General features: G+C 43.6%; 2 protein-coding genes across 2 annotated transcripts in view; one reads left to right on the top strand and one right to left on the bottom strand.

The window, feature by feature from the left end:
• Positions 1-8,341, top strand: part of SCYL3 (SCY1-like 3 (S. cerevisiae)) — a 12,913-nt gene extending 4,572 nt beyond the window's left edge. The window contains exons 7-13 of the mRNA XM_009079539.1: positions 126-204; positions 1,745-1,901; positions 2,609-2,796; positions 3,118-3,289; positions 5,128-5,271; positions 5,840-6,573; positions 7,916-8,341. Coding sequence (XP_009077787.1) covers positions 126-204; positions 1,745-1,901; positions 2,609-2,796; positions 3,118-3,289; positions 5,128-5,271; positions 5,840-6,573; positions 7,916-7,978 — 1,537 coding nt within the window. The 3' untranslated portion in view covers positions 7,979-8,341. The remainder of the gene's footprint in view (positions 1-125; positions 205-1,744; positions 1,902-2,608; positions 2,797-3,117; positions 3,290-5,127; positions 5,272-5,839; positions 6,574-7,915) is intronic.
• A 731-nt stretch (positions 8,342-9,072) lies between these two features.
• On the bottom strand, positions 9,073-27,490 carry LOC103806829 (chromosome unknown open reading frame, human C1orf112). Its single transcript, XM_009079538.1, has 23 exons — positions 27,457-27,490; positions 26,391-26,479; positions 24,392-24,496; positions 23,704-23,844; positions 22,195-22,357; positions 21,773-21,857; positions 20,763-20,901; positions 20,210-20,290; positions 19,617-19,681; positions 18,246-18,394; positions 17,448-17,556; positions 16,784-16,970; positions 15,812-15,894; positions 15,358-15,409; positions 14,951-15,040; positions 14,047-14,232; positions 12,852-12,974; positions 11,870-11,965; positions 11,319-11,432; positions 10,792-10,896; positions 10,449-10,529; positions 9,591-9,704; positions 9,073-9,258 (listed from the first exon to the last, which is right to left on the bottom strand). Exons 2-23 carry the CDS (start codon positions 26,454-26,456, stop codon positions 9,073-9,075), a joined length of 2,520 nt encoding a protein of 839 aa, XP_009077786.1. The 5' UTR covers positions 26,457-26,479; positions 27,457-27,490.
• Between the last annotated feature and the right edge of the window lie 303 nt (positions 27,491-27,793).

Below are 27,793 nucleotides of genomic sequence, written 5' to 3' on the forward strand. Positions count from 1 at the left end.
AGCATTTGACTTCCTCTGTCTAGTTCTCTCTGCTGAATGAAGGATGGGGATTTGCACTCTCTTTGTTGTGGGTTGTTTAAACATCAGTAAGGATCACACTTGACAGCCTGTGTTTTTGTGCTTAGGAATGATTTTCTGGAAGTTGTGAATTTTCTGAAGTCCTTAACACTGAAGTCTGAGGAGGAAAAGACTGAATTTTTCAAGTAAGTGATCCTCTGTCTAGTTCTCTCTGCTGAATGAAGGATGGGGATTTGCACTCTCTTTGTTGTGGGTTGTTTAAACATCAGTAAGGATCACACTTGACAGCCTGTGTTTTTGTGCTTAGGAATGATTTTCTGGAAGTTGTGAATTTTCTGAAGTCCTTAACACTGAAGTCTGAGGAGGAAAAGACTGAATTTTTCAAGTAAGTGAAGGAACTGTAATCTGAAAGCTTCTCATTTCAGAAATGCTTCTGTGGGGGGACCTGTGAGGGCTCCTGGCCAGAGAGGTACTTCCTCAGGTGGCAGATTTTGATTGCTTTGACTGAGCATTGTTTGCTCTGTAATATTTTGGGTACTCCAGCCAAAGTAATAATCACATCAAGGAGGAAACTCTCCACCTCCTTTCCCAATTCCTTGTGAATGGTTTGGTGTTGGGCGATGTGACTTCCAAGGAGAGAGGCATGTTGGGTGAATTAATGTTGTGGTGCCAACCCTGCCTGGGTGAAGCTGTTGCCTATAGTGGATGTCTCAGCTGCAGTATGGATGTCTCCTGCATCTGCAGGAAATGCCACTGTTGTGGTCCCCAGTAATTTTTCTGTAAGGGAAGTTTCTGTATAGTCATGGCATTATCTGGACCTGAAAAGGGAAGAAGCTGAGGTTTTCTTCCATTCTCTGTATAAAAGAGCCTTGGTGTTCTTAAAGAGCTGTTTTCCTGCCTGTTTGTACTTCTGTGGTCAACATCAGTTGTTACACTGGTTTGATTTCCTTAGTTTGAGGCTTAAGTGGAGGAAGTGAGAGGAGAAAGAGAATCTTAGCAGGAGCATTCAGAACAGTTCCCACTGTCTCTGTGTCAGCAGTGGTTACTGAGGGAGGGAATGAACACTTTGCTTAAAGATAGGGCAGTGTTGCCCCTGTGTCAGGCAGGGGATCCTCACAGCATGTGCAGGATTGCTCTTAGTCTCCTCCAAGCCCAGAGAAAAGTAGTAACTTACTGGTATTTTATAAGCTACAATCCTACAAGGAGGAGCAGTTGCACAAAATTAAACTCTGTGGCTTAAATAAATATCCACACTCTGTTGGCCACCTCTAAAATTTATCATATGGAAGTGGTTTCCAAATAGGATTCCCTTTGTGCAAGTGAAACCTCTCTTGTGTGTCAGGTAGAACAGCCTTTTCCAAAGCAGGAGGAGAGTTCTTGTGATGCACCAGGCTGTGGGGTTAGAGGAGAACTCTTTGCTGCAGTTTTGACTGTAGCTCTTAATGGGAAATGCCAACTCTGAGGTAGTTTGATGCCCCAGCAGCTTCCTGTGCCAGCTGGATGTGCTTGTGACAACCTGTGGTCCGGGTGTCGGGTTTTACAGGATGTGTCTCTGGCTCCTGGTTTGTGTCATCTTTGCCTGAAGCCTCAGGCAGGGGCAGAGCCTTGTCCATGTGGGTCACAGTGCAGGCAGAGGGAGAGGCTGCAGTGGGACACTGTCTCTTGATGAGTCAGACACAGAAAGGGGAAAGTGTTATTAAGGGAAACAGGTGTAAATGCATGGAAGGCTGCCTTGATACTAATTGCTGTCTCTTGGAATGCAGATTGCTTGCCAGAGGAGCTGATAGCATCACGGCTGGTGCCTCTTCTACTCAATCAGCTTGTGTTTGCAGAACCTGTAGCTGTCAAGAGTTTTCTTCCTCATCTGCTGGGCCCAAAGAAAGGTGACCTTTAAACACTTCCTCATCACAATTAATACTGACAAGTCTGGAATGAGTTCAGAGAGGTTGTTTCATTGAATCAAGGGAATAGTGGTGTTTCTTTAACCAGAACAAATACTGTAACATACAGAACTGGAAAGGACAGTTATCTGTGCTTCCTTGTTTGCAGTGCTTCCCACTGCTCTGCTGATGCTGGGAGGAGAATTAGGAAAGGCCTGGACTCTCTCCCAGGTTTATGTGTCATCCCACCCTGCCACCCCAGGCTTTCCCAGTGGCTCACTGTATATCCCTCTTCTTACTTTTCCTCTGCCCCTTTCCCTTCTGCCATTGCACTCATTCTCCTGTTAAGGGCACTCAGTTTGCTCTCCTTTCCCCTGTGAGAGGTGTTCAGTGTGTCTTGTCCCCAGGTATCTCTGCCTCTGCTTTATCCCTCCCCTCTCCTTCAAGTTGTTCCTAAATAGCTACTGGTGTTTCAGCCAAGCAAAACATCCCTTGAGACTGTTTGACCTTCAGTGTTCAGAGCCATCAAGCAGTGGACATTGATACTGCTGCCTCTCCTTGCTCCCATCTCTGACATCCCAAGCATGCTGTGTTGGCAGGTGACACAGCAGCAGAGCTGGCAGTGAGGTGACACTGTAGATCTCAGGTGTGATGGTTAGCTCTCTCTTGTCATTGAAAATCCTTTTCCCATCTTCACCATTCTTCCCTAGAGCAAACTGGAGAGAGCCAGACCAGCTGCCTCCTGTCTCCAGCTTTGTTCCAGGCACACGTGATCCCTGTGCTGCTGAAGCTGTTTGAGGTGCATGAGGAGCACGTCCGGATGGTGCTGCTGTCTCACATCCATGCCTACGCGGAACTCTTCTCTCGGGACGAGCTGAAAAACATCATACTGCCACAGGTGAAGGACAGCAAACCAATACATGGTACAGCCTAGAATATGGGATTTCAGTCAGAGTGGCTTGGGTTGGTAGGAACCTTAGAGATTATCTAGTCCAACCCCCTGCCATGAGCAGGGACACCTTCCACCAGACCAGATTGCTCAGAGCCCTATCTGAGCACTCTTTAGCTTGTAGCACAGTGGAAAGCTGGTTTTCTGCTACAGGATAACATCCAGTATCTCCTGAGAACTGAAATGTGCTGCAAAGATAACATTTCAAGGGGAAAGCAGTGAGAAGCAGAGTTCTCTGTTCTTGGTGACACCAGTGTGCTGTTGGTGTAGGTGCTGCTGGGCCTCCGCGACACCAGCGACTCCATCGTTGCGATCACACTGCACAGCTTGGCTGTCCTCGTCTCCCTGCTCGGACCTGAAGTTGTTGTAGGTGGAGAAAGAACCAAGATTTTCAAAAGCTCTGCACCAAGTTTCATGAAAACTGCTGATCTCTCCCCAGAAGGTAAAACACACAGCCAGAGTGTTCTTGGGATTCTTGCCTGTTCTGTCCAAGCAGTGTAAGCACAATTTCTTGGGTGATTAAGCTGTTGCTGTTGACAGGTCAGTTGAAAAAAAAAAAAAAGCTAATTTGCAGCCAAACTTCAATTTTAAATTAGGTGCTATTTGCAGAAGAAGAGTTACCTAAAAGTATTTTAAATACAGGAGATACATGGGGAAAAGTTCATCTCTTCTTCATTTAAGAATCCCTTTAAGTAAAAGAGATAGAGTGTTTGTCTCTGGTGGAAAACCTATACTGCCCTTCTACAGGACATATGTACTTATCCAGACAGTTGTTTAATATTCCCTCTGTCCTTCCTGGTCTTAAAAATAGAAAATCTCACCCTCTTCCCCCAATTTCTATTCATAGATTGGAAAAGGAATACGAACTTCCCTATTTTATCAGCTCTCTGGAGGCTTTTCAACTAATCCAAGTGAAGACAGTAGTCCCTGCACCTGCTAGATAAGTTGGAACAAGTATACTGAGGGAAAGCTTTTCTGGATTATTGAAACTAAGAATGTTTATAACTGAAGGGAAGAATCAGCATCTGTGCTGTTTTAGACATAGAGATACCAAATGAAATGCATGACAGAGACCAGTTTCAGCATAAATGTTTGCTTCCTCTTTCTGTGTGTACTGACAGCTACCACTGTCTATTAAAATTTGTGGATGCTCCTTGCATTAGTTTCTTTATGTTATTTTAGTAGACTGTAGTAAATAAACCCCTTTGGATTGCATGCTGAAACCAGGTTTATTTTTCAGAACATACTTAACATTAGACCTGATTTAACTATTGATGAAGAACAAAAAAAAACCCACCTTTGTCCTCAACAGCAAGTGACAACCTGCAGAAAACAGTACTAGAGGCTGAACTTGTGAGGCTTAACAAGCTGTTTGCCTAAGCCCCTCAAAGGATGTGTCCTTTAACAAGGGCTCTGTGGGCAGGGGGTGGATTCTGTGTGTTGCTTGTCCTTTCCAGGGTGGCACTGCTACCCCCTGGCCTAGGCAGGCACAGCTGGCTGGGAACACAAGTGAACCCTGTGGAAACAGATGCAGCACCGGCCAAGCTGTGCTGTGCACTCTGAGGTGGTGGCAACAGGGCCTCACACACCTGAGGCTGATGTTGGTGGATCATGACCACTGCTGATCACACCCTGCAGCTCCCAAAAATGAGTACAGCCAGGTCCTTGCCAAACTGTCATCCCTGACTCAGGGGAACACACCTGCCTTGTGCAGCTTCAGAGCATGGCCTTGTCTGCCCACTGCCCCACCTCACATCAGGTATGATATGAGGGTGGCTGTTGCTCAGCCTTCAGGGTAGAGACTCATTCCTGGAAGCTGCTGTGCCCATGCTGAGGCATGAAGGAGGGTTTGTGTAGTCTCATGAGTTTGTTTCTGCTTGGAATTGTGACTATGATGCAGTGCTTTTGTATGAGGCAGGTAACAAGGGATTTGTGATGCCACGTGGTACAGCAGTTGGGATTTTGGATCCAGCCAGGTGGCAGACAGCATTTCTGAAGCATCTGTTCTGATCATAATCACTTTGTTCATTGTGTATTTCTTGAAAGAACATAACAAAGACTGACCATGTACAGTTGCCTAAACTTTGTACTGGCAAGAGCTGCAGGCAGTGGGAACAGAGGAGTATTGTGATCTGTATGGATCAGGAGGTGCAGCTGTTGGAATGCTGTGCCAAGCTCCAGTGTTGAAAATAAGAACATTCCAATGCTGCAGGCAGTTTCAGCTAAGATTGACAACACACCTTGTGGACTTGTGTCCTTTGTTTTCTTTCATCCCTGCAGATTCCCCTAGTCACATTGTGAGCAATCAGAGAAATCAAACCTCTCGGCCCTTGAAGAACAGTTCCAGCTTGTTTCCCATCTCTGGAAATGCACCTGCCAAGAAGCTTTCTGTGCGACAAGACAATCCACTGGCTTTAAAGACAGGTAAAACCTAGCCCTAGTGCTTCCTTCTTTGAAACCAAGTGTTCCACAAAGCAAGTGTTGCTTGAAAAGATGTTAATTTTCCTCTTGTGCTGATCTGAAGGATTCAGTGAACCAAGGAAGGCAACAGTGAAGGCAGGAGAGTGTGACTTTTGACAGCCTAGGGAATAGCTCTTTGGGAAGCTGACATACAGCCTGGCTGTCAGGCCTTGAATTTGTGTTTCCTTACAGCAGGTTCTGTGCTGTGCTTCCACCCCTCCCACAGTTCTGCAAGCACAGGATTCACAGCTCAGCTCGTTCTGACAGTCAGAGCTGACTCTGTTTCCTTCCATGGCCTTTCTTCAGTCACCTGACTTTGACCTTTCACCCAGGGCTTTGAGGTGGATTCCAACCTTAGCAAGGAGGAAGGTATCCACACTTTGTAATCCAAGAGGAGCTTGGCACTGCAGCATCTTTCCAGTCAATGACTGGTTTGTTCCCATGCCAGGTGCTGCCAGGGAGTTTTGGGCACACCTCCATCTCTGCACTTTGCTCTGTTGAAATGAGTATGTAACACATTTGTCTTCCACAGGTGAGCAAGGCACTCAGCCCCCCATGAATGGAGTTCCTGGGAGCATTAATGCACGGGGGAGCAGCAGGTGCTCTTTGACTACCTCTGAAAAGCCAGCAGAGGAGTGGCCAGACTGGAGTGAGCCAGAGGAGACAGACACTGAGAAAACTGTGAACATTCAGATTCAGCCCCGAGAGCTGCGGGGCAGTGTGGGACCTTACTTTGCTGGTCATGATGTAGATGAGAAGCCTTGGGATGACTTTGAGCCCAGGAGCCCCAGCCCCAAACTGTCCTCAGGAAACTGCCTCACTGTGACACAAGCTGATGCAGTTGAAAGGCCAGGACCTTTGTCAGGTACCCATCAACTGAGCAAAGAATTCAAAAGCCTCAGACTGAATCCTCCCACAAAGTCCTGCCCTGGGAACAGCTGGAGCAATGACAAATGGGATCACCAGGAACAACTGGGAGAAACTGTGCTGCCAAAAACAACCTTTCAGGAAAGGTTGAAGTCTTCATCAGAGTCTGGCCTGGGAGAAGAATTCACGATCAAAGTGAAGAGGAAACCTGTGCAGGACCCTGAGCTGGACTGGTTTGCTGACATGATCCCAGACATTAAACCTTCTTCTGCTCTCTTGATTTTACCTGAGCCCAGGACAGAAGCTGTTCCCACTCACTCTGGTGGTGTGTCCAGCAGAGAAGGTGCCTCCCAGAATGTGCTGTTCTCATCCAAATTTGCAGCAGCTGATGCGATTGAGGTAAGAGGCTGCAGGCAGTGGAGTGTAGGTGACTGCACACCTGAGAGGATCTCAAGCACACCCATAGCACACAGTGCTCTAGCCAACTGGCTCCTCAGTTGGATGATGGGTACCTGAGGAGGGATCAGCAGCACATGGTTCTACAGATGAGTCTTTGCCTGTGAATCCAAGGTGCTGAGCTCTCACTGGTGCATCTTAGCAGCCACCAGATAGTTCAGTGGGCTGTTGATACAGCAGCAAGAGAATTATGGTAGCAAACAGCAAGGGGATGGACTTGATTTCTACACTACTAAAAGTACTAAACCAAGGAGTTTTAGCTCCAGCTTTTGCTCCGTGCTGCTGTATCCTGAATGCAGGAATCCTACACTTCGTTAGGGAGAGTCTTGGGTTGTCAGACAGGTGAGACAAAGCTGGGTCTTGGCTGCTGAACGGGCATATGGCCCTGTGCACAAACAGAAGGAGCTTTCAAGCACAGAGAGAATGCTCAGACTTAAGTGTTTCTTCTGGCTCCTCTAGGAAAACGTAATAGCATTGTGAACTAAGGACCAGGAAACCAGAACCTCTGGATTAGAGGAAAGCTTTCTGGGTGCTTTGTTTTCATGGAAGAATAGCTGGAACATTTCTCTATTTCTGAGAACCAGGACAGTTATAAAATTGCTTTTAAAAGTAAGCAGTTAAATCCCTCTAGTCCCATCACATAGGCTCTGGAGAAATGCTGCTTTTTCCTGGGAGGGGAGGCAGTAGTCAAACCACTGCCACATGAACATGTAACCATGAGGGAATAGGTGTTGACTTTGAGTTGTTTTGCTCATTCAGCCTCAAGAGAGCTACCCCAAGGGTAGCAGGGAGCATAGGGAGAGAAGCCTGGGATGGAAACTGAAGTTGTTTATGCCAATTGAACATGGCACAGTGTCCTGGGACACAAGTACTGTCATGATCTCAACCCCAGTTTGAGAGGAAGGCACTCAGTGCTGCCTTACTGGGTGGATGAGATCAAACTGGGTGTTAGAATACAGCAGGAAAGCAGCTGTTTCCTAGGGGAAAAGAAATCATCTAGTTTATTGCATCATTTTTTAATGGAAAGTGGGTTTGGTACAAACAGTTCTTGCTTTAATTTGAAGAAAAAAAATGTAAGATTCTCCTATTAAGTTTATTTTTATCTTTAAGGTGTTTCCTGGTGTAGTTCAAAGTTCTTTGAGCCTGAAAGCTGCAAATACTGACACTTCATTTTTGGCTTTAGGCCATTGCATGCTGCACAGGCTCCTGCCTGGCTCCTGGGGGTGTGCTAAACACACAAGCACAGTCCATGTGCCTAACTGTTGATAATTTTATGTGATTCTAGGCTGAAGCTGCAGGCTGGGGTGAGGAAGAGGAGTTGAACTGGGAAGATGATACGAACTGGTAATGGGACTGAAAGAGACAAAGGCAATTTCTGGTGTGTTGGATCCTGTAAGAGGAGTCACTGCTTCCCCGTGCAATGGATAAGTACCTCAGCGCTGCTTTTGCCAGAAGGAAAGCACTTGCTGCACAGCCAGCAAGATCCCAGGGGGCCTGATCTCCTTCCCAACCTGTGCCAAAACCTGCAGGGGTGAGGCCTGCACTCAAGCAATATGCCCAGCTGTGGTGTGTGCCACTGCTCTGGAGAGAGGAACAGCGTGAGGGGTGTGATGGTGCTGATGTGCTGCTGGAGGCCACGAGTGCTGTAAGCAATTGTTCCAGAACTCATCCCTGCCCCGAGAAACTGATGACAATAAATCAAAGTCACACTGAGTTCCTTGGTTAATGTGCCTTTTTCCTTTGTTTTCCCTCCCCAGTAAAGCCCTTAGAAATGGTTCCTTTTAACTTTCTAGCTAAGAGACTATTTTAAGATGAATGTACAGTTTACTCACCTTATTTATTTCTGTTTGTGTAGTTCTGGCAGTGGATGGCACAAGAGGTGCTAGGAACTGTGCAGTAAATGACCCCAAACTGCTCAAGCACCACATTCTGCTCTTAACTGTGACCAATAAAGGTTATTTTTAAAAGATGACCTAGTGTGGAGTGACACCAGCAGCAGAGGTATGTTCAGAGAACAGTATAGAGCCTGAAGTTTTTATTCTTGAGTGTATTTTAAAATCAGGGTAAAAACACCTACTCCCTGGTCACCTCTAAGTGAGAGGAACAAGGTACTGTTAATTTTTACAACAGATTCAAACCTCTGAGTATTCAGAATACAGTCTCAAGAGATGTTTATCACCACACAGTAGAACACAAGCTATACCCTGGCAATATACAAACTGACAGCTTGAATGCACAAAAGTGTCCATTAAAACACATCAGCCCTTGCTGCCAGTTCCTAGGAAACACAGGCCAACATCCCACACCTCAGTCCATTTTGGCATATGTACAGTATTGCCCTGTGTCACAGTCTTCTTCTCCAACACTCGTGGTCCAAGGGCACCTCTTCCCTCCCACCAGGGAGGTGAGCTGGCTCACTGTCTCCAGGTCCCCTGGAGCACCTTACCGTGCACTGTCTCTGAGGGAGGCTATGGCTGTGTGCAGCACCTCCAGCTTCACTGCAAGCCATGCTGGTGGGGACCCTTTCTGGAGCAGCAGCTTCATAGCCTCCACTGCCCCCTCCATCGTGCCTACTGCAGACTTGTACTGCTCCTCAGAGGGAGGGTGACAGGCTCTTTTGGCCAGAGGCTGCAAATTGAAGTAAACATGAAACATCACTTTAATGCTTATGGAAGTGATCAGTCTTCATCCAAATGCAAGAGCAGCCTTGGCTGGAACAGAGCTGCTAGACTCCCCTGCCCTGTGAGAATTCTTGCTGCCTGGCAGGCAGTACAGAGCCACAGGGATACCTGAATGTATGATAATGATAGAATAATGTGATAACATTAAGGGCCAGGAGTGCACGTGACTTTTTTTTTAGAGTATGGAGGCAGCAAGACCATCTTGAACCTCTTCAGAGACTCCCCAGAAGTGACAGAAATGGACAATAGGGCTGAGATAGTTTAAAGAAGCACACATACCTCTCCTGTTGACTCTGGTTCTTGGTCCACTTTCAAAGCCTGTGCACTCCAGGTGATCCTTTCTTGCTTCATGCGTTCTCTTCGTGCTTCTGTTGTCTCTTGTACCTGCCTTGTCTAGGGAGAAAGCCACAGTAGAGTTATCTAAGCCAAGGAAAGGAGCATTACCAACCTTCACAGGCCTCATTTGTACACCAGAACAAAAGGGAGGGAGGGAGAGATTTTAAAGTGCAGTTTAAAGTGATATCATTTCTCACATTCTTCTAAGCTGGAGATCGAAGTTATCTACAACTTTGGTTTAGCATCACTGGCAGTTACCAGCCTTTTTGCAAATTGTCTGCTGGTCAAAAGTTGCTCATCTAGAGATCCTTAGGTTACAGCACAACACTCTCTTTCCCACCATCAGTGTTCTGCAGAAGCTGTCTGCTCTTAAGAGGATTTCTTCTAGTATGCAAAAAGGACTAAGATGCTTCATGCACACTCATTTAGCTTTCAGAAACTGAGCCAAGAGAAATGGGAGAGGAGATCACACCAACCAAATTATGAAATCCCTGTCTTTTCAACAGGTAACGTTTCTCAGCAATAACTGTGCAATGTAATGTATTTTTGTTTGAGGAGGGAAAAAGCAAAGCATTTAAATCAGAGCTGGGAAGTTCTGGATGAGCAATGTGCACCAGAATGGCAGTTATTAATTCTGCTGATTAAAGTAGAAAAGTAGATCCCAACTGACAGACCAATTTATTTTAAACTGCTTTAATGGCCATGCACACGGTGCAGGTGTAGACACAAGCTGTGTACTGCTTACAATGGGTGTACAGCATCAACTGAGAAAGCAGTAAAGTGGTTCAGTAACATACATACCTTAGCCAGAAAATTAACAACTTTGTTCTTAGCTTCTTCAGAATTAAGGCACCGAGGAACAACATCTTCGTGGCTTGTTTCCTGTCAAATGTCAGTAGAAGTTCAGTACATTTATGTTTACATGGGAACAAAGTAAAAGATGTTTCTGTGACAGCTCCTTCCCTCTTGCAACCAATCTAAGCAACCAGGGTTTAATCTTCCTTCACTTCCAGCTCCTTGAAATCACTTCCAACTGCACTAGCTCTCATTACTTTTGATCTGCAATACTATGATCCAAACTGCCCAGTGAGGAGCAGCAAACATTTCAGTACAATAGAAGTGAAGAGAGCTGTGCTGTGCTCACCTCTGCAAAATGTGTGAAAGCCTCCAATGTGTGCTGGTGAATCAGCCAGGTCTGGTCAGCCAGCAGAGATGCAAACAGACTTGACAGCTGGGGCACAACTTGCCTCTGCAAGAGGAACAAACATCCATCAGTTCTGAGGAGTTGTGCATGTCACTGTCCTGATTTATGATTCAATAATCACTCCAACGCCAAGGCACAGATCTGGTAAATGCTACTGCCCTGTCTGGCAAACAAATGATGTAAGAGAGGTGACATATTCTGTCCTTCTTGGAGGTTCAAATGTCAGTCCTTTCTCACTGGTGAGAAGCAACAAGCAAGTGAATAAGCCAAGCATCTTGCATGCACTCAATATGTCTGGATGAAAAACAAACCTGCCATAGGCCATTAGAAGCCTCCAAGATGACAATGTCCTGGCACTCCTGGATGTGTTCAATGAACCTGATCCTTTAACTGTGTATTTAAATTAAAGGTGGATCTTTTCATCAAAAGACTGAAGATGGTTTCACTAAAGCCACAATGACATTTACCTGTGCTTCTTGTGGTATAAACACCTTTCCCATGGAAGAGAGAAAATCCACCATGGCTAGACGAACATGATCTGGGGGATCCAGCTGGAAGAGGGAGGACTGCAGTGCAAATACCTGTGGGAAACAAACAGCAAAGCTCTATCAGAGAGACTGCAGGTGAAAATTGATCTGTATGATCTTTAAATCCAAGGACCTTGAGTTTAGCAAACTAGACTTAAACCAAAAGGAGGTATGTTCTGCACCTCCAGTCAAACTGGCTAGTACAGAGCTGTAGTGTGCATTTCAGAAAGAAAGGAGCCTGTCCATGTATCTCAGTTTGTAACAGAATAACAGGATTCTCAAAAGCAGCACTAACCAAAATGCTATGTGCCTCGTTTAAAGGCCAGGAGAGTAATGAAGGAAGAAGTAAAATTAGAAACCTCCATGTATTGAGAAATAAGTCCAGACCATGAAATAACTCCTTTGAAATTCCAGCAAATCACAAAGGACTTGGTTTTCATGAAGTAAATTTTTCATGAGAAGGTGCTTGTGTTTGTGTGGAATTTTTTTACCTGAGTAATCAGTTGAGCATCTAATGCTTGGACAAAAAATTCCAAAAGGTGAAGCAATAAACACAGTGTCTGCTGGAGACATGGCTCATCTGAGACCTTCAAGAGAGTACAAGATGTCAGTAACATTGACTTTAACTTACAGAAGAACTATTTCAGAAAGAATTTCAAATTACAACAGCATCCAAAATTGTTAGCTTAACCTCACATATAAAACACCACAATGTTAAGCAACAGAAGAAAATGTTAAGGCAGTCTAAGAGTATTTCTAGGTAGTCATATTTGACAAGACCTTTTTGTTTGATTTCTTATCCCTCATCTCACTAAAATAAGCAGCTAAAAGTTATCTGAACTATTTCTCTTCACTTATCAGGTGCCAAATGTCTGCACAGAAGAGCTGAGGTCAGAAGAGACCTCTGAAGAGGCACATTGTTGGTTGTTCTTCACCCCCACAATCAAACTTTGTTTTTTTAATCCAGAGCATGAACCAGGACAATTCTTTTTTCTTTGCTGCAGCCAGGACCAGGTCCATGGTCACAAGGGCATTGCTTGACCCCTGTGTTCTCAAATCTGGGAGGAATGTGACTGTCTATGAGGTTTTCCATATTCTAAGCTTTGTGTACTAATTAAATCACTGAGTTCTGTTCACATTCTAATAAGCATTTAAAATAGGCCAAGTTTGTAACTGGTATGAATCAGAATGAGGTATTTCAGACTTCTCCTTAAGCAAGTCTGAACCTGATACTGAGTAACAGATGGAGCAACAAGGAGCCACGTATGTAACAGGAAATTCAAACTCTGCTTCCCAGAGCACACACCTGCCCAAGGCACAAACCAGCTGAGAGCAGATGGGCAGCACAGTTACACTGTGCTTTACAGAACGGTCCAATCCAAGCAAAACAAGTTAGTAACCAACACATGATGGAACAGCACTGGCCTCAAAAAGACATCATGTTTTCACCACTGGAGCAGCAAATTCTCCTACCTGCTTAGCCTCGAGAAAAGTCCAGAACTGACCAAGCACTCCCAAGACAGATGCCTGAAGTTCTGCCTCCAGGGTATCATCAGCAAAGCTGCAGGCAGCCAGCAGGACAGAAAGGGCAGTGTTCTAGCAGGAAAAAATGTGTAAGTAAGCCCAAAAAAGCCCTATATGTAAAACAACCCAACCCCCTAGGCTCACATTAAACATCTAAAATGACACAAGATGGCAAGAAGCCCAATGTGCTGTGTCAGCTGCACAGTACAGCTAATCCACCAGGCCACTGGCCAATAAAGCTTCCAAAGCAAGGAAACCATCCGTTCCTCCAATGAGTTTCACAGGGAGCTGCAGGCATTAGCTGCACTGGCAGCACACACTTCATGTCTTGAGCCCAGTGCTCTTTAATATCTGTACTGATGATTTGGATGAGGGGATTGAGTGCACCATTAGCAAGTCTGCAGATGACACAAAGTTGGGGGGAGCCTAGAGGAGGCTCAGGGGAGACCTTATCAGCCTCTACAATTTCCTGACAGGAGGTTGGAGTCAGGTGGGGGTTGGTGTCTTCTCCCAGGCAACCAGCAGCAGGACAAGAGGGCACAGACTCAAGCTCTGCCAGGGGAGGTTCAGGTTGGGTATTAGGAAGAGATTTTTTTTATAGGGAGAGTGATCAGGTATTGGAATGGGCTGCCCAGGGAGGTGGTGGATTCACCATCCCTGGAGGTTTTCAAGCTGAGACTGGATGTGGCACTTAGTGCCATGGTCTAGTAACCACAGCAGGGTTGGACTCAATGATCTTTGAGGTCTCTTCCAACCCAGCTGATTCTATGTGGAAGCCTCTGGCTTCTCACACTCCCTGGCAAAGGAGGCCAGTAAGCACCTTGCAGGATTTTGAAACTTAAAAGTGATTGTATGCTAAGGCACAACATAAATCAGAAATTCTGAAGAAAAATACATCTGCTCACCCAGAGAACAAACAACAACCAGAGCAACAAGTGAGCCCCAAGACCTCCCAGTGGAGGGTCCTAGGGTGCTGTTGTGTACTAGAAGAAAACATGAACGTGAGAGTTCCTGTTCATGCTTGTGCCAGTTAGGCATGGAAAGTAAGCTGTGCAACACACTGAAAAACAGAACTGAGGTGGCAGCAACAGTCTGGAAACCCAGAGTTCACCCATTTTTACAAGAAGAGCTAAATCTGCTGTACCACAGGTCGGAGCTCTCCCAGGGCACGTCGGCCGCTCAGCCACCGCCGGCACTGTGCCAGCCCTGCCACACACAGCTCACATGCCACTCTTTTCCTCAGCTCAGGATTCAGGGCCTTGAGGGATATGTGCTGCCACACAGCCAAGTTCTCCACCTCTTCTGGAAGAAACTTGTGAGCAAATTCTACCTGGAAACAAAAGGTAATAAACAGACTAAACTAAACAGACCAGAAGAAAAGTTGATGCTCCGTCAGAAAGCTGAGAAACCAAAATGCACTGCTGGTTTGCTTTAGATGCATTACATGAAAAAAATTGTGTAAAACCTTTTGTTTAAAGAAAACCCAACTTTTCATAGAAAAAAGTTTTCTAACTGACATCTCCCTTGTCACATACAGGACATCAGAATGATTAAGCAACTAACTCTTTCAGCTGCTTGAAGCAGTGGCCCCAGTGAGTAGAAGAAAGGGCTTTAGCCTCTCCAAGGTATACAGAGAGGCACTGACAGGACAGGACACTACTCTTGATGCCTGATGGCACGAGAACACTCATGGACACCAGTCACAGATGCAATGACAAGACACACAGTTTGAGCAATCTGGGAGATGTGCTGTTATTCCTAGTCGACAAGACACATAGTTTGAGCAGATCTGGGAGATGTGCTGTTATTCCTAGTTAAAACAAAGACTTCACTGCTGCCCAATAAGGCTCTCAGAAAGGTGTTTGTGCCTTTCTGTTTTGAAGAGCACAAAGTGGGATCCACTGTGACAAAGTAGTAATGACTACAAGCACAGCAAGTGAGCACTCAACATCTTGGCACTTCTGAAGAACTGGAAGAGGATATTTTAACACAGGTCACTGACCCAAATCTCTTCTGTTAGCACCAGAAGATGCTGGTGCTGTACTTGCCTGATGATCCGGAGCCATCAGGAAGAGCATTCGCCTCAGCAGAACACCCAGGGCACACACTTGGTAACAGTCACTGGGCCAAGCCTTGATCTGCATTAGGATAAAGGGAATGCAGCTAATTGGACCAAGGAAACAATCACCATTCAACAAAGAAATTCTATACAGAACTTTCAGAGAGCTGCCATGTGGCATGAGAAGTAGGACATGGAAATATGAGGCACATTGTTTTAATATTTTCACTGCACTGCTTTTGCTAATTATTAACCACATCTGAAGAGTTAAAACAATCACCATTTGGCTTTAGGAAAAAAAAAAAAGGAATGCCTGTCTTTGATCATTTAGAAAGTTTGCCAGTGTAACCAGGATTCAAACTGGTGCCACACTGCAGACATCACTGTGGTTCTTACCAGGTGGGCGATCACATGAACGTGGTGAGCACACAGTTCAGCTGTCCCATACCTGGAATGGAAGAGACAAGCTTGTAAGGCTGTACTTCCTACTCTTTTACAGCCTAAATATTATAGATCTTGCCTGGGATAACCATTTCCTCTAACACATATAAACTTGATCTGCAGAGACACAATTTACTTGAGAGAACCATTCCAAAACCCAGTTACTACAGAACAGAGAAGGTATGTTTCTGCTTCTGACTTTTGAAATGTGCTCTGTATCTGATAAGAATCCAATTCTGGGACAATTTTGTCCCTGACTGTTGAAATGTGCTCTGTATCTGAAAAGAATCCAATTCTGGGACAATTTTGTCTTAAAAAAAAAAAAAAAGCTCTCAATTGAGGAATTATGTACAACAGGATGAAATGGACCTGTGTAAAACCTGCTGGGCCTGTCATGAGAGCATCTTACCGGGCAAGGAAGCACCACGAGTCCATTGCTAGCAGAGAGGTGATCATACTGCATCCCAGCACAGCATCCAGCAGGGCACACTCCTGAGGAGGAAATACACATGTAAATTCATGCACAAACTGACTGCAAGGCTGCTATCACTTCTACTTCATGAATTAGCATAAAAGCTGGGAAGGTTTTCAGCTTAACCAATTTCAAATGTGTTAAGAACTCATTTTCATACTCCATATTCAGCTACACCATCAAGTGAGCAGCTACACCTTTGGTTTGGCACACTTAGAATGTACTTGTACATCCATTTCAATGAGGATCCTTGCAGACATTTCATCCTGTGCATCCTTTCTTCCCAAGGCAACTCTTACAAAAAAAATAGCTGCTGTTTTTAACCAATGTATTGCCAATTTTTTTTCCAGCTTTATTGGCAACTTACTGAAAAACAAGTAAATCCTTTTACTCTTTTATGAACACAGATTTTACCTGAAAGAGGAACATAGCATTCAGAAAAAACCAAACCAAACAAACATTTAAACTAGGGCTATAATTTTTGTGACAGCTCCTAACTTTATCAAGGTTTGCATTTACCTAGAGGTACTTTTGTTTATGTGCATTAAAAAGTGACAAGCTTTGAAAACATCATATAATGTTAATCAAACCCCAGAATACTCCTCTGGAGTAGAAAAGTTTGCTTATTAACATTTTATGATAGGTTTTTAGCTGGAATCACAGTATGATCTACTCTAAATATTAAATGCCACTTTATTACTTAATATAGAATCATAGAATCAACCTGGTTGGAAGAGACCTCAAAGATCACTGAGTCCAACCCTACTGTGGTTACTAGACCACGGCACTAAGTGCAACATGCAGTCTTGATGTGACTCAGAGCTACATCATAAGAGAGAAAACCCATTCTTGCTTAAATAGCACCTCTGCATCACAACAGCTGAAGAGATAAGCAAAACCCAATCTTACCAGCTGAGGGAAGTGTGATGGGAGTGTGGAAGCAATGAAGGAGCACAGGTGGACACAGACATAGTGATAAAGGGTGATGGGAACTGCTGGTTGTCCAGTACTGATCACCTCTGGCAAACAAACAGGGAGGGAAAGCTCTCCAGAACATTGCTGGAAACTGAAAAAGAGAGCTGAAAACAGAGAGAAGCTGCAAGGGGGAAAGGGAAAAAACAAGAGACAAAGTTGGGTTATGGATATGCAAATCCCAAATCCTGCAAGCAGCATCTGTACTACAGAATCTTTGACCAGAAGCAACAGCAATAACTTCAGTGTTTTAACACGAGATTTATGTTCCTAGCTACTTTTGCCTTTTATAAATTCAAGTGATTATTAGAGAGTTCAGGCATAAAAATATGAGATTTTAACTCAGTGAAATATCAACAAATTACATACACATCTCTTATCCTGAAAGTACTCTAAATACCATTTCTTTCCTGCAAAAACAAAGCCATCTCTGGCTCTATATCCTTCACTCCTAAGACACTGAACATCACATTCTGTTTTTCTCAGCATAAAGACATAAGTCTATAGTCCCACAAGTTTTACCATTCAGTTGCAAGATAAACTCCAGCAGCTGAGACCCTCTGCCTGTGGTGAAGAAGTACAACAAAAACCTTTTTGGTACCTTTTTCCTGTGTTCCAGAGAGTTTGCACTTCTTCAGGCTGAGAGGAGAGCTTGTCCATTATGGTAATCAGGAGAAGACATTGGGGCAGCTGCTGCTCAGGAGGGAGACCTGGAGAAGTTTGGTTTTTAAAAGTTATAAAAGTTGCTCTGGTAAATATCTTGTGTGCATAAAGTGGCTTTTAAGCAAGTGACAAATGTTGAACAACTGGTGAAACACAGAAGTTTCCAGAAAAACAGTAAAACAGTAAAAAATCCCTGATAGAGATGTCTGGTTAAAAAGGAATGGTGATGAACATTGTATTTGAAGTGAAAAATAAATACTGTGTACTACAGCAGGTAAAATCAGAATACACTAGTTCTGGGGAGGGTGTGTTGGAACAAACAGCTGATTTTTTTTTCCCATTTGAAGGCATTCTACCTTTAACAGAAAATGCTTCATTCAAGAAAAAATTGCTTTCTTCCCCCACCAATAGAACAGCAGAAAAATTCCAGCAAGCTTTGAAAGTTTGTGACAAATGTGGATTGAAATTATGCAAAACATCAGAATCAGTAGGATTTCTGTTAACCAGATTGATGTTGAAGTTATTTTGAGCATTCTGGAAAAGACAAATTCAGCACCAACCTGAACTGTTATAAAATTCACTCGAGTTAGCAAGCAACTTGGCTAGATCACAGCACTCACAAACAGAGACAAACAAACTAGTACAGAATTTTGCTGGTGGTCCAGAAAGACAAAGTATCAATCCTGATCTCTCCTCAGAGAGCAGCACAGCACTGGCAGCTGCATTTTCAACCCACCTGACTTTTCACTAAGCACTTGCTCCATGAAAGGACTAAAGGGAAGAAGTAAGTTGATGAGAGGATCCAGAGCCACAAGAAAAACTCGGGATACTTCATCTTGATGAGCTTCCAAGATCTCTGGAGCATAGAGGCTGGGAGGAAATTTGCTGAGGGGGAATGGAAAAAAAATCCAACCTTCAGTATTCTCAGTAGCATTTTCAGTAACATTAATTTTTAAAGAACTACAGAAAGGCAAATTCATTATTTACTTGTTCCTATGAAATAGAAGACAGCAAAGGTTCCCCATTTTAGAACATCTGTTATAGCCCAAGAGCTGCAGCTCTTCAGCCTTTACACTAAGCATCCCAATCCACTATTTTACTAAACACTGACAGAAATCCTTCCAAGCTTACAGAAAATGCATGTGAAATACATAACAAGATGTATACCAAATCACAAAAACAGTGAAGCATGAAAAGCCAAAATGACACCTGTACACACAACTGGACAGTCATAGATGTGACAGCACCAACTGAACACATGGCACAAAAAGGGTATCACAGTTTCTCTGAAGAGAAAAAAATCCTGGGCAATAAAAGAAAAGCAAATGATATGAGAAGAAAGCAAGAGCTCATGAACCAAAAACCTTCTATTGTTGCAGCTTACAAAGTGTTCTACTCAAAAATCCTGCTCAGTCTTCCTGAGTGAATAAAAGTTTACAACCTTCCACTTGAGCAAGAGCTAGAAGGTAAGTAAAGTTAGAAGAGGAAATTCATAAAAAACATCCACTCAATCTCACACTTAGACATGCAGTGAGCTCAGGCCCATCTCACCAGGGAACCTGGTTCCAACTCCAGAAGAATGGCTGAGATCAGCCCTCAGTTTCACAGTGTAAGGTATGACTAGTATGAGGTCCTTGTTCTGTTCTTCCCAACTATTTCACCACACAGAACAAAACTTTTGAGAGGGAAGTGATAAACCACTTGCAGACTGTTGTGTTTTATAAGCATAACATTAAGAGAGCATTTGCTGCCAGGAGAACCAGAGTCCTCTGAGATTTCACAAGATTATTAGCACAACAGTAAAGCTACAGAAGATTTCAGGATACTCTGACTCCCTCTCCCTGCAGGGCAAATGCTTCCATACTTTGTCTTACAGCAGAAACAGTCTGTCACATGTTGATTCTGGTACATAGACTTGGGGCTTTTGCTTTCTGCATTTTCTGCACATAGTTTGTTAAGAAACAAATTGGATTTGATGATCTTGGAGGTCTTTTCCAATCTGGTTGATTCTATGATTCTATGATCTTAAAAGACTTGTAACTTTAGGAATGCCATCTGAAGACGTTATTATGTACTATCAATAATCAATTACTTGTACTTCACTTACCTGTAAATCTGAAGAAAGAGCTGATGTAACTGAGAACAGGAATCAGAGAGGAAAGCAAGAAATTCCTGCAAAAGACATTAGTTTTGAATGGTACTTTTAACATAAAACAAATCATTAATTACACTTTCTTTTTGTCCTGTCACACTGGTGTGCAGAGCTAAACTGCAAAAGTTGTATAAGTTGTAACAATTTACAGCACAAAGCAATAGCAAAGCAAGCAACAATCAACAGCAGTGCTCAGGCATCTCTTCCTGTCAATGCCATTTCCATTCCAATTACAATTCTGGAAACTTGGCCAAGCTGACTCAAGGCTGCCCACAGAGACTGACATCTCCTACCAACTCCTTGGTGACATTGCATGAAACAGCTTATTATACCTGTCTGTTTTTCTGGGAAATCCCAGCACTAACCTTGCTTAGGCTTGGGAGTCTGTACAGGTGAAGAACTATGAGCAGGTTCTGCATGGATGTTAATTACACCACCCACATGGGATAGTGTGAATTGTTAGGATATTGTGCAGTACAAAATTATTCCATTTGCAGACCAGGGGCTTAAATTTAGTACTAACATAGAATTCAAGTATTAAAACCTACCTTGGTGTAGTGTACAAGGGAATTAGCAAAGAACCTGCACAGTTTGGTTGTCTTCTGGAACAGCCTGAGGTCAGTGCCCTCCTGTCCAAAAGAAGCAGTTCTAGAAGTTAATATACACAGCAATACAATAAAAAAAGGAACTTAGACTGCTAACAGTGTTCAAAACCTATTCCACATTTGATTCTCTACAGACTCTGCAGCTAAGGGGGAAAAATCTTTGAAAGTATTCAGTATGCCTCAACATTTTTAGAGCAATGTTCAGAACTGAAATGCTATCTTTTGGATGACCTTGGGATACTGTCAATTCAGAAAAAAATTCTCAGAGTATGGTGGAAACTTAGTGCCCCACTGGAACATCCTAAAACTGAAAACAATCTGAACAAAGTTATGGGCCTCACTTTCGCGTGGTTTCAAAAGAACAAGGTGTTCTGCCTAGCACATGAAGTAAAGAAAACCCAAAAAAACCAAACCCAAACCACCAAGCAGTAACACACTAAAAAGAATTTCTCCTCCTTGAGTTCACTGGCAGCTTTGGGAGCTTTTTACCTCTCACCTGTATCTCTGACACCTTCACTTGCTCAGCCAGGTACAGACAGGAGTCAAAAGAAGTAAGAGTGTCCTTGCAGAGGCCACTGAGGATGTCCCTGTGCTTCAGGTGGCACTGCAGCAGGGAGTGATGCTTCAGGCTTTGCCTGAAAGGTACAAATATCATATCATAGAATCACAAAATTTAGGGGTTGGAATGGACCTTATAGATCATCTAGCCCCAACCCTCCCTGTTGGGAGACACCTCCCACCAGAACAGGTTGCAAGAGTGTCCTTGCAGAGGCCACTGAGGATGTCCCTGTGCTTCAGGTGGCACTGCAGCAGGGAGTGATGCTTCAGGCTTTGCCTGAAAGGTACAAATATCATATCATAGAATCACAAAATTTAGGGGTTGGAATGGACCTTATAGATCATCTAGCCCCAACCCTCCCTGTTGGGAGACACCTCCCACCAGAACAGGTTGCTCAAGGCTAGGCTTAACATGGCTTTGAACACAATCAGGTATAAGATATAAAATTATAAGAAGGGACCATATAATGAGTTCTTACAAATAACTAATTCTTCTCTTCTGTTTAAGCTTTTTTTACAACAGTAGTTACTGCAATATCTGTGTACAGAAATTCAGAGAGAACAACCCTCTTCATGCTCATGACTGAGACACAGAGGAGAGGCAGGATGAAAGTACAAGACAGTCCACTCAGGCCAAAAACATCTACAAAACTGCAGGTCAGACCACTTAGGATTTTTACTCAGACAACAGTGTTTCAGATTTTCTTTTGCCTTGTGATACAACAAGTTTCTATTACTTTTCACACCCATTCCTACTTTCACTGGCAGTGTTTAATATTACTTCCTAGCTACATTTCTAAACTGAATTTCCAAATTTACTTACTAAATAGCTAAACTGAAGTCTCTACTTTCAATTTTATTTGAAACTCTGAACATAAAGCCATTGAAACATTCAGTATTTAAAATTACAGTCTATTACAACAAAATCCAAAGAGTTCCATGACATACTTGATTATGAACTTCCAGGTATTGGCATGAAGAGCATGGTCCATGTTGCAAATGACAGAGCAGATCTCCAGCACAGTGTGGATTACTAAGGAAGAAATAGAAACAGCAACAACAGAGTTACATCAGATTCATGAGTTCACAGCTGTGCTGCCCTCCTAGGAAACCAGCAGCAAACCCAAGCACTAGGAGGATACCAGCACAGTGGCATGGAATCAGGAAAAAGGCTCAGTGTTTAGATGCTGCTCTTGTCCTACAAACCAACACAACACGTCCCACACCACAGAGAAAGTTTTAGAACAAAAATAGAAACACTTCTTTCTTTTTCTGAAGGGCTGCTCAGAATGCTGTTTTAAAAATTCAGACATATTCTCTACAGGAAAAAAAAAGACTGAGCAAGACTAAACTGTTACATCCACATATACCTGACACCATATCTGTGATGTTCTCCTCAGTGGAAGTAGAGTCCATGGAAATCAGATCAAGTAGTTCCATCAGCTGCTTCTGAAGGGAGTAAGTTTCCTTGAACACAGCTTGTAGGAGGTCAGAAATCAAGTGCAGGTGGCCACAGTACACTGATTCACTGTCCTGGAGGGAATGGGGGAGAAGAGGTTTAAAAAGAAGCTCAGGAATCAGAGCTTGACTTTTCACGTGCTGAAAACACCAAGAGCTTTGTCACTGGGAAAAAAAAGCAAGGCACAGCTGTACCTGCTTAACTCCATACACAGCCAGAGCTGCAGTTTCTGCTCCCAACCCCTTTGCTGAACATGAAATGCCATTCACCTGCAGCCTCATCAACAACCAACAAGGGCTGCCTGGCTCTAGGGAGCTCTGGATTAGGCCTCCATGTATGAACCCAAGATCTGAACTAAACAGGACAATGTTAGTAACAAAGGAAGCAGCATTCCAAATATTTCCCAGCACTTTCAAATCAGAATTGGTAAAGGTGTGGCACCTGAGTTTGAGTCCTGATATAGAAAACTGGTTTAAATGTTCCTATAAGAAAGACAAATTCAAAGTGAAAATTAAAGCCAACCAAAAGCTAGTGTGTGCTTATGATAACCTTGTTTTGGTTTCACTGCTTACAGGGAATGTCTGTTGCATCTGAAAACCCAGATCTGAAACAGACACACATTACTCAGCATAACCAACAGAAAGATGCTAATCTCAACTTTCAATCCACTTTGGAATGTCACAGAAATAAGGTAAGTGAACCACCATGTCGGTAACCACTTGTAGCCCTGAAGATACAACAAAAAATGCACAGGTCTCTCAGAGCACTACATTCATGACCAAAATGTTCTGTTAACCCTGATGCAACACATAGAGATAGCACAGTCTGAGCCTCTCACCACCAGGTCAGATTTGCTGGGCAGACAGCTGAAGAATCATCTTTGAGGAAGGGTCTGGAGCACCAGAAGCACTTAGGGAGCTCAGCCTGGAGAAAAGGAGGCTCCAGGAGGACCTTTCTCTCTGCGACTCCATGACAGGAGGTTGGAGCCAGGTGGGCTGGGACTCTGCTCCCAGAGAATAAGTGACAGGACAAGAGGAAACAGCCTCAGGTTGTACCAGGGGAGGTTCCAGGAGGAATTTCTCCACGAAAAGGTTGTCAGGCACTGGAATGGGCTGCCCAGGGAGGGGTGGAGTCACTGTCCCTGGAGCAGTTCAAGGAAGAACTGGATGTGGCCCTTAGTGCTCTGGTCTAGTTGACATGGTGGTGACCAGCCAAACGTTGGATTCCATAATCTCTGAGGTCTTTTCCAACCTAAATGACTTTGGGGTTCTGTGTACTTGTGCACTAAGTGAACAATTTAACAACCACATTTCAACAAAAAAAAACCAACAACTTGACAACAACATTATTTCAAACCAGGATTTTCTCATACAGTGTGCCAACAAGCACAAGGCTTTTTGCCCTTCCAACACAGACCCACCTTGCAGTGTGTATAGGTGTTCTTGATGACGTGGAGCACGGAGGAGGGCAGGGAGTGGATAACCCCTGGGGGCAGAGACTCCTGCAGAGAGCACACGGAGCGCACACAGCCTGTCAGGGCTTCCAACAGCTGCACCAGAGTCTGCAAGAAAGAACAAACAACAATCAGTGGGTTTCATTGCTGCAGTAATTTCAAAACATCTTTTCGTAGCTGAACTGCACTTTTGGTTTTTATAGCATTTGAAGCTCACTCTTTGCATAAATAGTTGTTAAGGATGAGTGAAGCTCCATAACATAATATTGAGCAATTGCAGAGCTTTTCTCCCATACCATATACTCTGTGAAAACTTCACATTTCTTTTGGCTACTGTTCTCCAGTCAGCAAAGTTGTAAAACTCAGAGGTAATGAATGCATAAACAGATGCCAGATCCACTCTTTTAATAAGAGGAACCACATCCATTTGCATTAGGAGCTTACGCAGAACTATTTGGTTTGTTTTAAACTTAGGATGAGCATCACACCTAGATGTAATCAAATCACCCACAAAATGTTAACTGAACTTTAACTACAAAGAAAGATTAATTTCCACTCTAACCACCAGTAACTAGCAAAAATATTCTAAAAATCTCTTAACAGTTTAGGTGAGAGCAAAGAATAATGCAAACATTCCTTGTCTGATGGCACTTGCCTGCAGCAGATTCCTTACAGTACTGCAGAACTCTGTATTCTGGCTGGTTAGTCCTTTGGCCTCACTGGATAATTCATACATCAAGTTATCAAAGAACTGCAAAGTCTGTCAGAACAAAACCAAACAAACATTTATAAAGGTACACACACAAATAGTAGCACCATTCTGAATCTGCTTCCTTCCTTGGCTACAGAGAGAACCCACAGGAGAAATAAACACTTTCCAGCACTTCAGTCATATAACATAGAATCATAGAATTTAGTGGTTGGAATACACCTTACAGATCATCTAGTCCCAACCCCTGCCCTGGGCAGGGACACCTCCTCAGTGGATCAAGTTGCTCAAGGCTCATCCAGCCTGGCCTTGAACACTGCCAGGGTCAGGGCAGCGCCAGCCTCCCGACACCTCCTCAGTGGATCAAGTTGCTCAAGGCTCATCCAGCCTGGCCTTGAACACTGCCAGGGTCAGGGCAGCCACAGCCTCCCTGGGCAACCTGTGCCAATGTCTCACCACCCTCACAGGAAAAAACCTTTTCCTTACATCTAACCTAGACTTTCCCTCTTTCAGTTTGAACCCGTTATGCCTTGTCCTGTCCCTGCAGTTCCTAACACAGAGTCCCTCTCTGGCTCCTTGTAGGCCCTTCAGATATTGAAAAGTTGCTCTGAGGTCTCCACACAACCTTCTCTTCTCCAGGCTGAACAGCCCCAACTCCCTCAGCCTATCCTCCTAAGGAGATACACCATTCCTCTTATCAACCTCACAGCCTCCTCTGCACTTGCTCCAACTGTTCCATGTCCTCCTTACATCGAGGGCACCAGAACTGCATGCAATATTCCAGGTGGGGACTCACAAGGCCAAGGCAGAGGGGGAGAATCACCTCCTTCAACCTGCTGCCACACTCCTTTGGATGCAGCCCAAGATTTGCTTTGCTTTCTGGGCTGCTATTGCACACTGCAGCTCACGGTGAGCCCCTCATCCACTGTCAATGTGATGTACCAAGAAGTAAAAAACATATGTATCACAGACAGAAGGTAGAGTTGCTGTTACTTCTCAGATCTGTTAGTAAAAGAAACTTCCCAGCTGATTTGCTTGAAATATATGTATCTTGTTCTACCAAAGATTTTTTTTAAATTTGGTTAAAACCACATCACTTTTAAAGAATTTTCATTTTGTCTCAGAAAAACTGTTTATTTGTTGAGAATGATCATTAACATTTTGAATACATTAAGAATAGTAAGTCTATGACCTACAAACAACATTTCTGTGTTGGTGAGGTCCTTGGATATTTGGTGCTGGGACTGCAGAGACAGTGAGGTGCTTCCAGGACACCACACAAACAGGTAGGGTACAAAAATCCTTGACAGGATATGCCTGTTATGAGCCATTTTTCTTGTAAACTCCAAAATTTGTGACTTGACATAAAATAAGACAAATGGAAATCAAGTGGCCATTTTATTGGCTTTTTTGAATGGACAAGCTAATGCCTGAAACAAATCAGTAATTTGGCACTGCTTGAACTCACTTGAAATTTAAACACAAAAAAATATCAATACAACTGCAGCACAAAATTCTCCATCATTTAAACAGAAAAGAGAACATATGTTAGCTCAGTGTGGTCTAAAGGTTTATTCACTATACTGTTCACAAATGTCATATATATTCACTATATAAGAGCATTGGGTTCTTCACTTTTATTTATGAGAAGTATTTCATGTACAAATTCAGCCTGGTCATTTTGTAAAAAGCTTATCCTCTCAAAAAGAAATTACAGAATATAGAAAGCAGAATATTATGTGTTTGATTCTCTCCCTACTGTAAAGAACAGGAACAATCACAGAAACAATCCAATACAAAATTGTGAAAACTCTTGTAAGGGTAAAATTTTAATTTTGCATCCCATATAACAATGCTATTATGTGACCTCAAAAAGGAATCACTGCATCCCAGGCAGGTTTGAGCACTGGACTGACAATTCTACAGGTAACTGAAAATGTCCTACCTTAGGTAATACTTTTGAGAAAAACGTTTGCTCCAATTCTTCAAGGCTGATATGGGGCAAAAACATTTCAGTCAGGATCCTCAAAACACCTGCAAAAAAGGCATTTAAGCATTTTGAAAAATACAGTGTGATTATCAGAAATATGTAGCAACCTACCAGAGGAAACAAAGAACTGCACCAAGCACAAACAGATTAATTCTTGATTTTGACAGAGGCAACATAACATTTGCCTTATTTGAAAATACATGAAAAATCACATGCATTATCTGCAAAATCAAGTAGTAATAATAAGAGCTCCAATATGCACAAACTCATCAAAAATAGCATCACACCTGACTACACTTAGCTGTAGTGTTTTCCATATTCCAAACTGCAAACAGTTGCATGTTTAATGTGCTCCTTGGCACTAATATGCAACATAACAGTAAATGTTAGCAACACTCCCAAACAGTCACATATGAACCTCCTTTTCACTATTAGGTATTACAAAAACTTTGCCACCTGTAAGGCAACAGCCTGAAAGACAATAAAACACAAGATAAAAATGACCTTTCTTTCATGTATCTAAAAATCAAGAGGTAGAAGGAAGGAAGGAAAAAGCAGCCTTAGATGCAGAGCTTCTTTAGGGGCTTTTATAAAGCTTATTCAACATGGAATTCATGCAACAGGCAAGGCCCAGCAGGATTGCTAAAGCCTCTCAAGTCACTAGTTGTAGCCCAAGTGTTTTTAAGTAGTGCAGTCTGTAACATAATTGCAATACAAGGATCAGAGAATCTTAAGAGACCTTAAAGACTATCCAGCCCCAACCCCCTGCCCTGGGCAGGGACCCCTCCCACCAGAGCAGGTTGCTCAAGGCTCATCCAACCTGGCTGTGAACACTGCCAGGGTTGGGGCAGCCACAGCCTCCCTGGGCAACCTGTGCCAGTGTCTCACCACCCTCACAGGGAAAACTTTTTTCCAATATCTAGCCTAAATTGCCCCTCCTTCAACTTGAACCCGTTACCCCTTGTCCTACCACTGCAGTTCCCATTGGATCTGTAGGAAAAGGCACTCGGTCACTACTTACGAATGTGCTCAGCCCAGTCTTCAGCCTCTTGATACATAGAGTGAAAACGTTAAAGAAAACCAAACTTGTTCCACTGCGGAAATTCTCTTTAAAGCACCTCCAGAAATCAGTGACTTCTCTCACTCTGTGCCACGAAAATTGCCAGGGATGCTCCAGAACCAGGGCAGGCTGATAACCCTGGGGACCCACACGATCAGAACAAGTATTTCTTAAAGCTATTACAGACCAAGCCTGGAATTATTTCTGGGCTGGGTGGAGCGGCAGAAAGGGAAAAACCTACAGCGCTAAATAAGCCACGCACTTAGTGCCGTGGTCTAGTAGCGACAGTAGGGTTGGA

This window comes from Acanthisitta chloris, unplaced genomic scaffold (genome assembly GCF_000695815.1).
Source record: "Acanthisitta chloris isolate BGI_N310 unplaced genomic scaffold, ASM69581v1 scaffold30377, whole genome shotgun sequence".
NCBI lineage: Eukaryota > Metazoa > Chordata > Aves > Passeriformes > Acanthisittidae > Acanthisitta > Acanthisitta chloris.

What these genes read in the sequence shown, in the direction of transcription:
- LOC103806829 (XM_009079538.1), bottom strand. Translation starts at nt 26,456, where the DNA reads ATGTTTTTGCCCCATATCAGCCTTGAAGAATTGGAGCAAACGTTTTTC. An exon ending in CCCTTGTACACTACACCAAG is followed by an intron (nt 19,682 to 20,209) that starts GTAGGTTTTAAT and finishes TGTCTTTTGCAG; the next exon opens with GAATTTCTTGCTTTCCTCTC. An exon ending in CTCTTTCTTCAGATTTACAG is followed by an intron (nt 18,395 to 19,616) that starts GTAAGTGAAGTA and finishes ATTCCCCCTCAG; the next exon opens with CAAATTTCCTCCCAGCCTCT.